The sequence below is a fragment of the Dipodomys merriami genome, unplaced genomic scaffold, assembly GCF_024711535.1.
Source record: "Dipodomys merriami isolate MVZ:Mamm:240054 unplaced genomic scaffold, mDipMer1.0.p SCAF_2, whole genome shotgun sequence".
NCBI lineage: Eukaryota > Metazoa > Chordata > Mammalia > Rodentia > Heteromyidae > Dipodomys > Dipodomys merriami.
In genome coordinates, this window is record NW_027203381.1 from 49,496,665 (window position 1) to 49,514,793 (window position 18,129).

The window sequence follows — 18,129 nt, forward strand, 5'->3', positions numbered from 1 at the left end:
AATGAGTTTTCCTGGGATCCCCACATGCTCAGAACATCACTCAAGTTTCCTTCACCATCCATATATTACACTTATGGAAACAAGATTTTTTTTTCTTTTTTTTTTCCAGTTGTGGGGCTTGAACTCTGGGCCTGGGCGCTGTCCCTCAGCTCTTCAGCTCAAGGCTAGCACTCTACCACTTGAGCCACAGTGCCACGTCTGGCTTTTTCTGCTTATGTGGTGCTGAGGAATCAAACCCAGGGCCTTATGCATGCAAGGCAAGCGCTCTACCACTGAGCCACCTTCCAGCCCTCACAAGATGTTTTTGAGGTAGGGTCACGCTATGTAACACAGGCTGAACTGGAACTCACTTTGTAGCTCAGGCTGATATTGAACTTGAATTCTCCTGCCTTGCCTCACAAGTGCTAGAATTATAGGCACGTGTCACCATTTCTAGCAATGGGAAATGTGTTTGGGTTTTTTAGTTTATTCTTATTACTTTGTTGGGAGTCAAAGCTATAGCCATATGCACACAAGGTAAGCATTCTTACCAATGAGACACTCTCTTAGGCCTGACAATCTTTTCCATTTGAGAAATGAACACATTCATTGTCATCATGGAAATTTTAATTCAAAGCCCAGGATTCCTTGTCTATACCTCGTTCTGACCTTTCTACACATCAGCTTATGACTCAGGTATTAGTCTTTCTGATTGACTCTTACCTGGCTTAGCATCAACATGCTATCATTTAGCTTTCATCATTTATACTGTTCATGAAATTTAACTCTAAATTCCAATTTTATCCTCAGGAAAAAGACTTGCCATCATGGAGAAATCAAAATTAAATAGAAAAAAAATGATTCACTTGCTGGGTGCCAGTGGCTCATGCATCCTCCTAGCTACTCAGGAGGTTGAGCTCTGAAAACCAACGAGAGCGAACTTGAGCAGACAAATCCCTGAAGACTCTTATTTCCAACTAACCAGCAAAAAGCTGGAAGTGTAGGCACAGCTCCAATGGTAGCACAACAGCCATTAGTAGAAAAAGCCAAGTGATATCACAAGCTCCAGTACCAAAAAACGTTTTCCTTGACATAAAAAAAGTTGTAACCATCCTGAGCAATGATACACTAGGAGGACTGAGCTGCTCGCATTGTTTTAAAGACAAACTTGTCTGCTAAAAAGGTCTGTCTACTTTTCTTCAGATGGAAGTCTGGTGTACAAGTGAAGGTCCATCATCCTTACTAAGTTGCCTAGCACCTTGGCCTCCCATTTCTCAGACCTGAAGGGAGACTGTTACGTGATCTACTTTCTACTCTTTCAAATGGATATTCTAAAGAGTAAGGCTTTTTCAAAGATTACCATGGCAGCTCAATTATGTAAAAGCCATCATCTGCTCTGTCAGAGAAAGAAACTGTGGCTGGATAAGTAGGAACCCAGTGCTGGAAGGTTCCAGTTAGGTGATGACCTGCCTGGCTGTTAGCAGTTTCTGTAGCCAATAAAATAGTGGAGAGCCGGTTCTGAACCACATCCACATCAAATGTGACTGGTCACTGCCACCTTTTATCCCAGCCACACTGCCTCATAAAGCCTGCAGCAACCTTAACAAGGCTTTGGCAACAGCATCACCAGTGGCTCTTTAGGCTTTTATTTTTTATTTTTCATTTTGATATTATTTTATGCGATCAGAGGAACACAGGCTTCTACCTTTGTGTTCCTCTCCTAAATAGCTTCTTTTGGCCTCACTGTGTGTGAATGCTTAGAGTCCTGTATAATTTATCCGTGTATTTTAGATCTAGCTTCTACATGTGAGAGAAAACATGTACTGTTTGTCTCTCTGAGCTTGGCTTCTTTCACTGAACATGATTTGTTCTAGTTCCTTTCCATTTCCCTGCAAATAACATAGTATTACCCATTCTAATGGCTGTGTAAAATTCTACTGTGTTTTGGCACTACGTCTTTTGGGATCCACTCATCTATTGTAGGGCACGTGGGCTGTTTCCATAACTTGGTAATGTGCGAATAGTACAGCAATGAACATGGATGTCCAGCGTACTTCTTATTTTGTAACCTAGCTGAAAGTAGTTTATTTCCATCATTTGATACATGTTTTTCTCAGCAGAATCTCAAGTGAGACAAGGCAGGCAGGCTTTCATCACAGCAGAAACGAGCGTGGCGACCCTCCACTCCCTGTGCCCTTTACTGTAGGCTTCTGGAAACCCATAGCTGTGCTTGGAGCTGCTGCTTGGAGAGGGCCAGAGAGAGTCTCCATTCAGGTGAGGAAAGTATGTCACACACACACACACACACACACACACACACACACACACACACACACACACACACACACACACACGTGCTGTCCCCAGGGAGGTCCTCCTCAGGTAAGTTCTGAGCCCTAGCACTTTTCAGAGGATCCTGGTGACACGACTGAGCTGAAGGTGGCCAGCCTTCCATCTCAGCCACAGATTCTAGCCACAGGGTGAGGACCTTACCTAGGGAGAGGACAGACAGCAGGCGTTACAAGTGACCCTGCCAGGCCGGGTGCGAGACCTGCTGCACCTTGTTGACTCAGACACACGACTGCACTCCTAAACTAGCAGGGATGGTCTGTATTTCTACAGTGACATTCTCAGTCATCTTTCTGGGAACCAGAGGCCTTCTTTGTCTATCGCAGTTAAGGCATGAGTGTCACAGAACCACCATGATGAAAAACAGCAAGTGGCAATGCCATGTCGCAATACCAGGGTCCACACGCAGAGATGAGGCTATCTATCGCTAGCGGCAAGCACAGGTCCAGTGTGGCTGCTTTAGTACCGCCCAGCCGGAGGAGAGAGGCCAGAATGAACACCAGGGTGGTTTCATATGCTGCAGAAAATGTAAAATCTTTTCTTTTCTCTTTGCAGTACTGAGAATAGAACCCTTGGCCTCAAACATGCTAAGCAAGTACTCTACCACTGCACTAAACCCCTCAGCCATGTAAATTCCAAATTTAAGTGACACTTCCCAGTTTTTAAAAGTTGAATCAAATTTTGTCAGAAATGCTGTGGGACAAACCATATGCATGGGCCGTGTTCCAAGGTGATATCTGTAATTTGTGCAGGGCAGTCTTTGGGGGTAGACCTGCCCCATACCAGAGTACTCCAGTTATGTCTGAGGAGCAGAAGGTTCTGCATCAGCAGCGTCCTGGTCATTTTTTTCTACCAGCTGGGGGACAAAGAAACAATCTACCTCCTTTCTGGTGTCAGGCTTGAGCTGCAGTAAACTCCATGGAGACATGCAGTCACCTGGATTTTGACATTTGACTTAATCCTTGTAGAAGCTAGTCAGGAAGAAATCCCTGGTGTGATACCTTTTGTTGTTGTTTTTAAATCAAAACTGCTATTTTATGGTTAAAAAAAATAATAAAGCTCAATAGCCACAACTATATACAGCTCCAATTCGGTAAAAGCCTGTCTCTCTCCCATTTTTCATTCCCCAGTGGCTGCCAGTTGCCCACACCCTGGGGTGTCCAGACAGGGTCGCTGGATGCTGCGGGCTAGGTTACTGCTAGCCAGGCTCCAGCAATTCAGGCAAATACCTCTCAGAGTTAGCCAGAACACAGGGCCCCATGATCATTTCCCTATTATTCAGCAGTCTACATCACAAAAAGACATCTAGACCACCTCAAAACTCTGAAATCACGTAATTTAGGCTTTGAGAAGCACTCGAAGGCTGCCTTAAGAAAGACAGATCAAGCTCCTATCACAGCCCCATCCATCTACAACTGGTGGCCATCATTTAAGCTTCTACTTTCGTGTGACTTAACGCAAGCGTGGGTTGGTCCTTTTCATTTTCACATAGAAATGGCTGATTCCATGCACTCCCTGGTGACTAACACCCCATCCCCAGGTTGCCCTTGAACACACAAATCTCAGTGACATGGGGTGGGAGAAGGGCTGGAGGCTGACTGGCCTCAGGTCACAGTACTTTTCACATTCTTCCAACACACATGGTATGGAAGAGTGAGGAAGCCAATGAAATGCAAGGGTGCTGGTGGAGTGAGTGAAGGGTATGCTTCTACCTGTGAGGGCAGCAGAGCCCGGTGCCCTGTGCTGTGCTGGGTACTCACACAGGAAGGACCCATGAGGGTCCCATGAGGACCCATGCTGGCCCATCACCGTGCTTTAGAGGACTTTCCCTAAGGACCAGGTACAATCAGAGCTACTACGATCCTGTTTCATTACGCTCGGCCTGGCTTTCCTTTGTGGCAGAAGTAGAAAGGCCATTAATGAGAAGGGTCAGCTCGCATGGGTGGAGAATTTCCTCAACCAGTGAGAAACAAGTATAGCTCCTACTAACAGATTGCAGGGGCCTTGCACGAGGGAACAACAAAATGACCCGAGGTTCCTACCGGTGAGGCCTTCCCTGTATTGCACAGGCTCAGGGTGGTGATAGACCCTCCCCCTGCTACTTGCATTGAGCCCACATGCTGCCAAGTAACAGGGTGCTACTCGCTGCTGGCCCCTGAGGACGGCTAGCCTGAGACTTAGATGCTGGCTAAACAGAGGCTCTTCAGGGAGTTCATAAGGGTTCTGTCAGAAATTAAACCACATGACAGCAGCACCAAGTACACATCGATCCTCACCAGCCAGCACACTGCCCCCACCACCAGGGGCAGCTGGGAAGCTGGGGCCTGACACACTTGGTTAGTGGGATACAAGCCTTCTGCACCGCACTGTCATTACTCAACCCCTGCTATCTCCTTGGGATGATAAAGTGGACAACCTGGAAATACAACTACTCTGGCCAGGCACGAGGGTGGAGGAAACAGTGGGTCCTCTTATCCACCCCAAATATTTCCTGCAGCCCATTTCCTGACATGGTAGTATTTGTGAGACATACCCTTCAGGAAGATCAAGAGAATGGCAGGGGGCGGGGGCTCTGCCTCCACCAGGCAGGATAGAAGATGCAGGTATTTCTTCCTTACCTCACTGTCTAGGCTCTGGAAGATGTCTAGTGAATACCAAGATGCACAGAAGCATCCTGGATTGAAACACTGGGAAACTGTCCGTAAGTCAGAGACCTAAAGCAGTCTCTGTCCCTGTGCTGCCAGGATGTGTGCTCTTCTTTCTGTGGAAGCCTCAGAGCAGCAGGTGAGCTGTAGTCATGTCCCAGTCATCTTCCTGCATTCGTGATGTGCCCTGGCTTCTCCACCTCGGCACAATTCACATTTGGGTTCCTTTGCTGTGAGGATGCCTACACTGTCCCCACAGCACCACCATCCCCAGGGGTGACCTCTCCTCCAGTCACTGTCAGGGGCCCTCGGGAAGTAAAACTACCCCTGGTTGAGAACCTCAGGTATAAAGAAACTAGCTGCATGCCACATATGGGCTAAGTGAGTGGACATTTTTCAACACAATATAGGGAGGAGGACTTCTGTGAGGGCCCTCGGGGGACCAGAGGCAGGGAGAAGTAAGGGTTAGTTCTTCCTTATCAGCTTTCTTTCTCTTTCTGGGAACTTCAAATTGGGCTAATAGTCTTAAGAAGAACAGATGGAACCGAAAGCGTCCCTGGCTGTAGAGTTGAAATGTGCCTTGGGTTTTTAGGAAGCATTGGAGAGAGCCCATTGTGGTGGAAGAGCTGTGAGGCAGGAATGAAAGACCATGCTGCATGCAGCGGCCTCTCCACATGCCCAGCTCGATGCCAGACCCAGCTCCCAGGGCACCACTTCCAAATACCTGTGGACAGGGTCTAGTCCAGCGATAAGGACCTCCATGAACACAGCTCACCAGCTACTGACTTCCTTTGCTGCTCAATATGTGGCCCTAAAGGCTGCGAAAGCCATTTAATCATCTTGATTTCTAGTAACTCCTGCCCTGTGGCCCTTCTGCTCCTACACAGGGCATCACAGGACTCTACCATCAAACAAAATCCAAGAGCCCTTCCAAATGAGAACGTGTGAGAGGTTTGCTCTCATCCCTTAACCTTGTCTTCCTGCTGGGCTTCAGTTGGTAAGATTGTGACTGCGTCAGGACATACAACAAAGGACAGTGACAGCAAGTAGGGCCAGCTGTACATGGATGAATGAGGATCGAGCCACCTGGATCCTGAAAAGCAGAAGACAGACACCACCTCTTCCCCTGCCTGGCTGAAAGGAAGAACAGGAAGGGGGCTAGAAAAGTCTATTGCTCCATGCAGGGACCTCGGCATTTTGAAGCTCCTGACAGAAAGTGTGAAATGGGACAGACAGGTAAATTCATGGCCTGTACCTTGTGGAAAAGCCAGTTTTGGTGGCAGTGCGGGAAAGTTGTACCATGTCAACTTAAGATCTGGAGAGTGTACACAGCCCTCTGTCATCAGCAGAGATGGCGGATCCTTATATGTTTCTGAACCTGCTGTGGTGATGAATTTCCCCCTTCTCCTTGCTTTAAACTCAGAAAAACTTTGGAAGAGTTTCTTCTCTCTGTCAAAACCAGAACTTTCTGTGTGCAATGATATCCAGGTGTCGGGCCATGAGAACTTTCACTGAGTGAGGGTGTAGGGAAACCTTATGGATACAGACTGCCTGTGACACTGCCAGTGGGTGACACAGCTGGAACCCCACTGGAGTGTGAAGAGAGCAATCAAACAGGGCCAGATGGACTGATGGACAGGAGAGTGCAGGATACAGGAAGGCAACTGGGGGGGAGGGGATGCTGGAATGCTGTCTCTGCCCCATCCAGCCCACACTGTCAGTGTGAAAGTGCACAGAGTGGCATCCACCTTTCCTTCTACTTGTCGTGGTCTCTGAATGCACAAACATGTCTTATGCTCAGCCATGGAAATGGCCAAGCCACTGGCTCCCCGGGCACTGAGAGGTGCCAATGGCCCTTGACCAACTGTCTCTCCAGATGTCCCTGCAACAGCCCCACCACACACCCAGGACAGTCTCTCTGTCAGGGGGGAGGGATTCCTCAAGCGGCCCTGCTCCTCTTCCATAAAACACAGTTCTGTTGCACAGCAAACCACATGTGCTGAGGACTGAGGACTGAGAACTGCTTTCTGTGCCTACCACGGACACTGAGAACTCATACTTTGCCTTAATACACATTCCAAAACCCCAGAGAAAGCCCTCAGAACCTCAGACTGAAATGGGCTCAGGACAGCAGGGTTCTAGCAGCCACTGGTCTCTAGGGTTGATTCCAGGGCAGTGCAGCTGGACAGCACTGTTTTACCAGGAAAGGAAGGCAGTTTAGGACAAGAAACATATATTTTAAAAAAAAAACCCTGAGTGGAAAAGCCTGGCTGCTTTCAGAGTTCTCAGAACTTTGGGAGAATTTGGTCTTTCAAACAACAAAGCTATCCTTGTGCAACTATCAACAGATCTCGTTGCTTTAGAGCACTAGCAATGCCAGATGGGTAGCCCTGTGGGTACCAGGATGCCTGTGGTGACAAGCCTGCAACACGGTTGTGTGAGAAAAATGATGGAACCAGCAAACCAAAGAGGTGACTCTCCGCACCAGCCTACTGCCCCCTCCAGCTGACCCCAAGCCCTGCCACAGCATGTGGTGACAGGAAGGTACCATTAGCTTGTCATTACCTCCAGCATGTCTCCAGGTCTTAAAAAAGGTTATTACCTAACAACCTACTTATCAGTAAGCAAAGCCAGGCATGACAGTGCTCCGATCACATGACCCATCCATGGAAGGGTCAGCAACCAACAACATTAACGTGAGTTGATGGCCATTGTCTAGGCAGTGGCAGTGGAGACCCTTGCAGACTGCTTGCAGACCCTTGAGAGACTGCTCAGCAAGGAATGGGTGGGAGTGGTTTTCTGTCTATTAGGTCTCTTGACTGGGTGCAGGCCACATGGCTGTGTTCAGTGAGTGATGAACACTAAGGATGAACACTTAGGATGCATGCACTTGCTTTTCTGTAAGGTAACCATCAGCAAGAAGTCCTCAGAAACTCTGAACTGCAGTGGGTTGATGCAAAAGGCTGCCTGGCCTACTGGCCCTTAACACATCTCTCTGACAGCACACAGGGTGACCCAGGCCCACACTCACCGGCTGTAGTCCGTCCTCCTGTCTCCTGCCCTGGCTCTGGCGGTTGATGAAGGACCGTGTGGAGACTTTGTAGTGATTCAGAAGGCAGACGATGACCACAACCATCACCGTGACCACCACGATGATGATGATGATCTGAGCAAATTCCAGCTCCGCTGCAAGGGAAGTGGAAAGTACATGAACCACTGGTTCCTCTGCACAAACTTCTGGGCACTGCCACTATCAAAGCTACCAGGAAGCCAAGGCTACTGTACACATCTGCTCCCCAAAGGACAAAGGAGATAGAAACTGTGGTCCCATTTTAGAGAAGAAACGAGCTGAGTTGCAAGGTTGGTGTCTAACTGGGCTTCCCAGCCCCAGACTGTGGGATTTTACAAAGGACTATGTGAGAAGCTATAGGAGAAGCATAGGGAGTAATTCTAGCTATGTTAGAAGCATACGAAGTATTTCAGTCCAGGCTGACCTGGGCAAAAACACATGAGCCTATCTGAAAAATAACGACATCAAAAAGGGTTTAGTGGCTCTAGAGAGGTAGAGAGCCTACTCAGCAAACAGAATACCGAGTCCAAACACCAGTTTAGTGGCTCTAGAGAGGTAGAGAGCCTACTCAGCAAACAGAATACCGAGTCCAAACACCAGTACCAGGAAGAGAGAGAGGAGAAGGAGGAAAGAGAGAGAGATAGAGAGGGAAGGGGAAGAGAGGGAGGAGGGAGGGAGAAACGAAGAGGGAAAAGGAGGAAAGGGTGAGGGAGACAGAGACAGAGACAGAGAGAAGCTAGTACCCTAGTATTCCCTCTAAGGCCATACCCCCAGTGACCTAACTTCTATTAGACTCTATTTCTCAAAGGTTCCACCATCTTCCAAAAAAAATTTTTTTTTTTTTACAAAAGCACCAAGGTCTAGGTACAAAAGGGTGAGGAAACTGAACTTCTCACCCTAGATGGCAGAAAAAGTCCCAAGGGAAATATGACCTCTCTGAATGGTCTATGAGGCAATGTCATGAGCAACTCTGAGGTTGACAGTCAGCAAGACCTGGCATGGGGCTCCACACCCTAGGAGCTGCCATTCCTTCGGATGTCCCCTAAGACCTCATGGCTGACAACAGGACCTTTAGTGTGCCTTGACCCCCAGAAGCTTATCTTAGAATCTATTTCCTATAGAGAAAAATGGCAAAGGGAGACACAAAATTCATATACCCCTAAAATTTCCTGATGGGGGCCTGCTGGGCATGGCAGAAACTGCTGACAGTCCGAGAGCAAGTTCAAATGTGACCTCAATTATCAAGCACTTTGACAAATGGGATGTGATTACTAACCCAGAAACACTACGTTCCGGTCTCCTTTCCTTTTACCTGACCTTTCTGGGCCTGAGATCTCTTGGCTCTCTCCAGACCCCAAGCCCCTGGTACACCATGTCATACTTTCCTAGTCAATAATCTGGAGCTCCATTTCATCATTTTTGGATACCAGATAAAACTGTGCCTTTCCAGTTTGTTCTTCATGAGACATGATCATGAACCTGCTATTATTTAATTTTATTGTTCATAGTCTAGTACTGGGTAGTGCCTGGCAGGTAGTTAAGTAGTTCCAGTAATAAGAAAAATGATTCAGGAGTATACCCAGGTCCAGAGAAGGTTCGTATACCCATGGCCCCAGAAGTGCCCTCTGTGAGTAAACCACTGCTGATAAGACAGAGGCCTTCACTGGGAAAAGACAAGGCCATCTCTGAGGAGCCCTGAGGGTCGATGCCAGGAGTGAGTGGCTCAGTGAAGAACTTGAGGAAGGCAGGGAGTTCATTCTGTTCAGATAGTCAGCGTAGTGATGAAGACTGAGTCCTAGATAATGCCTACTTTTACAAATCCTTGTTTTTATTTTACAGAGTATTCACAAATTACTGTTCAGGTTAAAATGTGCCCCAGATTTACGAGTTTCCTTTTCTCAAGAGGCTTCATTGCTTTATAAACATGGAGAGGAATGAAAGTCATGGCACAGGGAAGGGCCCTGCTCTCGTGGGTCAACTTTTCACTTGGATGTCTTTGTAGGCCGTCCTTTCCTAAATACAGAGGGCAATGTAGATGAGTGTGTGTAGCAAAGCAAATCAAGTTATATTTTCATAGTTCTGTGGGCATTTTTATATCATTAAATTTCATCCGAAAGGGTTATCATAAAAAAACGAAAACTTCCTGAACTGCAAACATTATAGATGAAAGAGTATACAGTGTGCAATTGCTTGCAAGCCCTGCAGCTTCACTGATTCCTCGACCTCAGGCTCATGTGTGATGGACAAGGGCTCTACTTGTGAGGTATACCCCATCCTGGGCCTTCTTCCTAATTAGTGGACTCATTATGCAAATAAATGGCTCTTTTCCCCTTAGAACATGATAGACTTCTTTAAACAATACATATAAACTGATCTTGTTCTCTGTGGCAGCTATCTATAACAACATACATTCTCCACCTGGTGGCTGCTCAGGTGGTTTGTTGATTTTTATTTTTTAAGTGATTTAAAGTGTGTGGACAGACAGAGAACGAAAGAGTATACATATGAAAGAGCATGAGTATGTTGTGTTGGCAGACACTTGTCAGTGTAACTGTAGGAAAGATCCCTTAAAAGTAAAATTCCATGTCAAGAGTCCACATCCTCTCCAGCATCTGTTGTTATTAGAGTTCTTGATTATAGCCATTCTAATTGGGTGAGGTGGAATCTCAACATTGTTTTGATTTGCATTTCTTTTATGGCTAGAGAGGTTGAGCATTTCTTCATGTGTCTATTGGCCTTCCTTCCTCTTCAGAGAAGTGATGCCCCTCAGTAGATGAATGAAATCAAGAAAATGTGATAGATAGATAGGTAGATAGATAGATAGATAGATAGATAGATAGATAGATAGACAGACAGACAGACAGACAGACAGACAGATAGATAGATAGATAGATAGATAGATAGATAGATAGATAGATAGATAGATAGAGATATACAATGGAATTCTATGCTTCCATTAGAAAGAATAACATTGCCCCATTTGTTCAGAAATGGAAAGACTTTGAAAAAATTACACAAAGTGAAGTAAGCCAGGCCCAAAGAAACATAGGTCCCATGGTTTCCCTTATTTGAAATAACTAGTACATGTGTAGGACAAGCAGAAAAGGCCAAAAGCCATATACATATGACCATATAAAATGATGTTAAGCGAAATGAACCCCAAGATAGGGACACAAATATCTTTTTTCTTTCTTGCTATTGTTTCTAATGTATTTACAGTATACCATGTGATTTTTTTGTTGCTTTGTATGTTCCTTCCCCATGGTATAACCCCTATTTTCACTGTATTTGATAGTGGTGCCCTGCATCTTGTATATACACTTCTCTAATTTGGGGAGGGGAAGGGAAAAAACAAAATCCTTAAATAAGGATACAGGTTGACCCATTGTAACAATGAGAGGTACAAAACACTATGTTGAAAATGAACTTTACAACTTCAGTGGGGTGAGGTAGTTGTGGAGGGGGGAGGGAAGGGATGGTAGGGAGAAAACAAAGAGGCAACAATGCTCAATAGGAAATGTACTCATTACCTTGTTCATGTAACTGTAACCCCTCTGTACAGCATTTTTACAGTAAAAAATATGAAAAGATGTACCTTGTTTTAATTTGTATTTCTCGAATTGCTGGAAATTTCAGATTTTTTATACTATGGCTATGGTAATCTGTATTATCCTTTTTTACTCATATTAATTCATGTTAGTTTATTTGTAGTTTTTTATTTATTTCTCGTGTTTATAAGAAGTATTTACATATTACATCTACAAATCTTTGTTGTAGGCACTGCGATGATTTTTAACTTGGCTGTGAGTTTCTCTCTATATAAATTTTCATGCCATCAAAAGACTGTCTTCTCCCTTTATGGCTTCTAAGTTCCATATTTTCTGGGGAGACTTCCTTTAGTATGATAAAAATATTTTTTCTTGTAAGGTTTTTATTGTTTCATTTTTATGTCTAGATATTTATTTGTGCTATATTTTATTCTTTTGACTGGAGATAGCACAAAATAGTCTGTATTGTCTGAAAGCGGTGCATCTGATCAAATAGTTTATTTTCTGAAGGAATACTTTATTTTCAATTCAAAAACCGATTAGATGGATGTCACTGTGTGAAACCATCATGCAAAGGGAAAAAAAGAAAATCCCAATCCAGGCACAGTGTTATATACCCGCAATCTTAGCTTCTTGAGAGGCAGAGATAGATCAGAAGGATTGTACCTTGAGGCCAGCACAGGCAAGCACTTAGCAATATTCTATTTCAACAAATAACTTGTCTGTGGTGACATATACCTGTAATTCTAGCTACTCAGAAGGCATGGGTAGGTGGTCTGTTGGAGACTAGCCTAGGCAAAACTTCAGATCTACCTGAAAATTAAATGAAGTAGCTGGGTTTGGTGGCTTATGACTATAATCGTATGTATTTGAGAAGAGGAGATTGGGAAGATCTGGATTTAAGACAAGCCTAGGCAAAAAGTTGGTGACACCCCAGCTTATCTGATAAAAAGCTAGGTATGATTGCATGGGCCTGTCATCCCAGCTACAAAGGAAACATACAGCTACATGACAAGCAGTTCAGGTCAGCTTGGACATAAATGTGATACCCCATCTCAAAAATAACCAAAGCAACAGGATTTGGGATATGGCTGAAGTTTGCCTAGCAAGTACAAGGCCCTGAGTTCAAACCCAATGGTGAAAAAAAAAATCCCACCAAGGCAGAGTGAGGTTATAGTATACTCAGGTGCTTGTGGAAGCAGAAACATGTTCTTCAGGGGGCTGCATGCCAGGTAAGCCACCTTCAGTAATTCCCAGCTGGCACTCTGGGAGGATGGCAGTCTGATAAGAGCCAGTTCTCCATTTCTACTATAGAACTTGGCCCAGGCATGAGAGGGAGATCCTTCTGCAGACAAGAAAGACCCAGGGGATGTCCAGGTCTCCATACCTTCCCAACAAGTGACTTGTAGTTTGCTAGTTTTGTGTCAGGGTCCCTTGTGGGACTTCTGAATCCCGCCATGCTGATGTCGGGGACTCCAGGAGTGGGGCCCGGAGTAGGTTGCCCACTCAAACCTGTGGCTACTTCTTGCTTTGAACTCAAGCCAAAACTGACAATGAGAACAGACCACTTTTTCAGGTAAGTTGCAAGAGATAGAAAATTAACAAAATGGAAGATATGAAGGTTTTACTCTGCTTAGGGTTGCAAATACCATCCTAGGAAGGATCCAGTAAATTCTCAAAGAAAAATTGTAGAAACAGAGTGAGGATTTGGGGGGAAGAGCACAAAGACCTCCAGATCCTGGGCTCCTGTACGAGGTTAGGCCCTCCCCTCACACCCTCATCAGCAATTCCCCTTCTCACAGCCTGAGTTAGGTGATGGGCTAGGGGGCCAGCAATGGTGCATAGAGCCTGGGAGACACAGAAAGGAGTAATGCTTTTTTGGGCTTATGGTGGGGATGGGCTTATGGGTGTGGAGAGGCTAAGGAGAGACTGAATTTGGAATAAGCTGAAGGAAGAAACACTTTATATGACTCACAGGAGTAGTAGTGTTCCAAGAAAATAATAAGATGCTTTGGGTTTTCAAAGTTTTCTGTGCCCAGTATGGGTCTGAAAATGACCCCTTGTCAAGTTTCCTTGATTCTGATAGCTACTGATATCAACAGAAGGATGCCAGAAAAGCAGGCCACATGAATGAAGAGTTTAAGGCCAAAGTTCAGTTTTCCCCACTCTCCTCCTTTGATGCAACTGTGGTTCACAGTGCTATAGTTGAATCACTGCCATCTAAACACCAGAAATTTTATAAAAAATCTAAAGTTTACAGGGAGGCATCATAGTGCCTTATTTTATTATTGCAAAACAGTAGCAATGACAACATTAATGACAGAATCTCTACTTTTATAAAAAAAAAATCTCTAAGAAATTCCAAGCTTCAGAGTAGAGACTTACAGGAACAGAATTGTGTGATGTCTGTTGGTCTATTCCCTCATTCAATAGGGAACTGAACTGAATCATACTAGAGACATGAGTGTCTGTCCTATTTTTAACAAGCTCTGGAGAAATATGGTTGTAGCACCTTGGGTTCCTAAGATAACACTGATTTCTATTCGTGGAGTGGCTAGCACCATCTTCCATTTGGTCTTTCTTCCATTAATGTATCATTCTCTGCTTAAATCCTGGTGTCTTAAGTTTCTCGTATGTAACATATGGCCCTGCAGATCTGATCATGGGGGAATGGGGCAAAGTGTGGAGCCCTCATTGTCTTTCCTTTCACTAGGCACATTGAACATTTGGGAACACTGCAGGGCTCAACATGGCTGCAGATCCTGTACACGGTCCTGAGCTGCTTACCACCCACTCTTACCAGCCGCAGCCACTCTACTTCATTCCCATGCTTTCTGGAACCTGGGAACACTGAGACCACTGCCAACCTGCTGCTGAATCTTACCCTCCTGGCAGCCCCTTTTTCCAGCAAACCCTGTCAACCACCACCACCAGCAGCCCCCTCACCGCAGGCATAGCAACAGGCCCAACCAACACATTGCTAACCTTGTTTGTTTTCTGCACTGTGAACTCTGTCCGCATTTCCTTCCTGTCCCTGTCTGGTTCAGCAAGAGACAGGCGTGGGGATAAGATGACAGCCCTGGGGGTGTCTTGCTCTTTATTTATGGCTCCATGACACTTTTAAAGTGCTGAATGTTCTTCAAGGCTGGTAAATTCTTTCCAAAATCTTACAGAGACAAGGAGGCCATGGTGACAGAAAGATAAGTGAAGGCAGGAATTGGAATCTACTTAGACTATAATTGTCTTAGGTTTGTGAACTGTTAGTATAAAAATATTCTGGGAGATTTTAATGGTTGAATGAAAATTCACACTCATTAAACACTACGTTTGAAGGGAATATTCAGCCTGTGTTATGAGATGACTTCACAGCTTGAAATTTAGAAAGGCAAAACAATAAGAACTATAGTTTTACTGATTATATGTTTAAAATTGTGTTTTCCTTGGAGATTGGTTGACTACTCCAATTTGCCTCACAACAGTATCAGAAAGGAAGGAAGGAAGGAAGGAAGGAAGGAAGGAAGGAAGGAAGGAAGGAAGGAAGGAAGGAAGGAAGGAAGGAAGGAAGGAAGGGAGGGAGGGAGGGAGGGAGGGAGGGAGGGAGGGAGGGAGGGAGGGAGGGAGGGGGGAGGGACGGATGGAGGGAGGGAGGGAAGGAGGGAGGGAGGGAGGGAAGGAGGGAGGGAGGGAGGGAAGGAGGGAGGGAGGGAGGGAAGGAGGGAGGGAAGGGAAGAAGGAAGAAGGGAGGGAGGGGAGAGAAGAAAGGGAGGGAGGGAGGAAAGGAAGAAGGGAGGGGAAGAGAGAGGGAATAATGGAGGGGGAAAGGAGGGAGGGAGGAAAGGATGGAGGAAAGGGAGAGGGAGGAAAGGGAAGAGAAGGGAAGGGAAGAAGAAAGGGAGGGAAGGAGGGAAGGGAGAGAAGAAAGGAAGGGAGGGAAGAATGGAAGGAAGAAGGGAGGGGAAGAGAGAGGAAAGAAGGGAGGGAGGGAAGAAAGGAAGGAAGAATGGAGCAGAAGAGAGGGAGAAAGGAAGGAGGGAGAGAGGGAGGAAGGACAGGAGGGAGGGAAGGGAGGAAGGAAGGAAAGAAGGAAGGATAGAAGGGAGGGAGGGTGGGGAGAGGAGAGGAGAAAGAGAGGGAGGGGAAGAGAGAGGGAGGGAGGGAGGGAAAGAAGGAAGAAAGGGAAAGAGAGAGAGGGAGAGAGACACAGAGAGACAGAGAGAGAGAGACCTACTCTATACCAGAGTGGGTGCCTCCTGTGGGTTTTCCTTTCCTTTTTCTGCAATCCTTCAGTGACAGGATCAGGACATTGCGGCACTCCTTAGAGCACTTGAATGCAGCGCTGTGCTGACAGTCTTGTCAGTGCTATCATCTTGTCTTCCCCCATAAAGTGAGCCTTGGGTAAGATCTGCTTGATCCACAGTGTCCTGGCATCAGGTTGCATGTTACATGTAAGTTGATAATGAAGCCCTTGCCTAATTTGCTTAAATGATGTCCCATATACAACCATATCCTATCAATCACTTCAGTGGTGTTGAAATTTTGCCAAGGGTTTCACATTTTGCACCAATTACCCAATATTCCAACTCAAAGGAGATGGCAGCAGTCACTGAAAAAGAGGGCTATAGTAGCAATAAGTTACCTGTTTATATATTCCTATAGTTTGGAGGATGATAACAACAATTGCTAGGGATTAATGTGAGGTCAGGTATAGACCAGACACAACCAAGTGACTCCTCTGATGCTGGCAGGGTGGTAATAATCAGCAACAATGAGCTTAACTCAGGAGTCCCCAGATTGCAGACTCTGAGAGACTATCCAGCCGAGATAAGGTCGAAGACCCAACCATCCATCCAGCACCATGACTTTCTCACCAGGTCTTTTAGAAAGAAATGTATCTAAATATGTTCCACTCAAACATGACTGATGAGACTCTCTGGAAACATAGCAGAGGAGTAAGAGCAATTATAAGCCTCTTAAAAGTCTATCCCTCTGCTATGCTATAAATGGGGAAAAATACATACCTGAAATCATAATCCCCCTATAGGATTCATTTATAATCCACCCTCATCCCACCTCCACATGCCTAAATTAAGAAAGTGTCAGAAGAAACCCAGATGCAAGGCACCGCCTTCTTCATAATCAGGAGTGGTGGCTTCAGCATGCTCCCATGCGGCAGCCTGCCTGTCTACCTCTCCCTTGCTCTGGCTCGGTAGCTTTGGGAACCAAGTTCCCAATAGCTGCTGTTACTACCTTGATTACTTCAGAAACGATTTAGTGAGCCAACCACATTCCAAGAAATAGATCTTTCTTTAAAATGCTATTTTCAACAATTCAATGACCAGAAATAGAAAAGTACTCATTCATCACTGAGTAAGAGAACTTCTGGGGGGGGGGGGGTTAGCCTAATGTATAGAGCATTTGAAAACCAAAACTCAAAAGCAACAAATCTGTGTATTTACGTAGAACATCTCCAACAGGAACAGACTAATTACAGACTGCAAAGATGATAAAAAGGCTGCAAACATGTTCCTAAAAAGTCTCTTCCTGAAAGCTGTGAGCGGCACACCACTCTGCAGCCAGACAAACTTCTTGAAGACTTTTGATCTCCTTAACTCGGTCCTCAAAACAAACTGAAGGAGAAGCGATCACCAACCCCAAAGAGCATGCACCACCCATAGCTGGCCTCTGTAAGATGTACCTTTTTTAAAGAAGAGGTCTTTAAACTGAGCCTCCTTCAGTGTGCTGTTGTTCAGCTGGTCACTGGACATAATCGAGTCCTTTGGAAGAAGGGTCCAATTGTGACACAGCCCTACCTCCACCCCAGTTCAAACCATCCCTTCAGCTTCAGGCAATCTCCTCTCTAGCAGCTCAGAGCTGCAGTTATAGCCAGCATGGGGTGTGGGAGAGCAAGTGAGAGTGGGGTGTGTGTGTGTGTCTCTCTCTCTCTCTCTCTCTCTCTCTCTCTCTCTCTCTCTCTCTCTCTCTCTCTCTCTCTCTCTCTCTCTCTCTCTCTCTCTCTCTCTCTCTCTCTCTCTCTCTCTCTCTCTCTCTCTCTCCTGTATCAGCAGGGCCCAGCCCAGGTGCTAGACTCAAATGCTGTGGCTGCGACCGCAGACTGTGGCTGCCAATTATCAACTGCCATCAACAGAAATCAGGAGCTCGGCAGCAGGAAGCCAGCAGTGTCACAAAACAGAGAGTAAGTCTAGAGTCTCCATTCCTGAGACCAGCTGAACATCCTGAATTGTTTACAGCAACATATATATCAATGATTAGTCTACATTTCTTGGCTTTGGCTTCATACATGTCATACTCACATACATACACTAACATCTCACACACACTCACATACACACACACACTCTCTCTCTCTCTCACACACACACAGAGGCAAGGAGAATGCAGTCAGACAGTTCATCTTGTTCTATTACATTCAATAATCTTTTAAACAAGCAAATATCAAATCAGACAAGGCAGAAAGAGGGAAACTTGAAAATCTTAACACAACACTTCTTTCCCTCATCTCTGCTGGAAGCTTTCAGAG

General features: G+C 45.6%; 1 protein-coding gene across 10 annotated transcripts in view; it reads right to left on the reverse strand.

Annotated features, from left to right (window-relative positions):
• Ldlrad4 (low density lipoprotein receptor class A domain containing 4) overlaps positions 1 to 18,129 on the reverse strand; it is a 433,987-nt gene that overhangs the window by 14,942 nt on the left and 400,916 nt on the right. For 9 of the 10 annotated variants that reach the window (XM_070029586.1, XM_070029590.1, XM_070029588.1 and 6 more), the window contains one exon: positions 8,005 to 8,159. In XM_070029586.1, the coding sequence (XP_069885687.1) occupies positions 8,005 to 8,159 (155 nt within the window). Of the gene's footprint in view, positions 1 to 8,004; positions 8,160 to 17,286; positions 17,357 to 18,129 lie in introns of those variants that run through there. The other variant, XM_070029592.1, reaches the window with a different exon arrangement.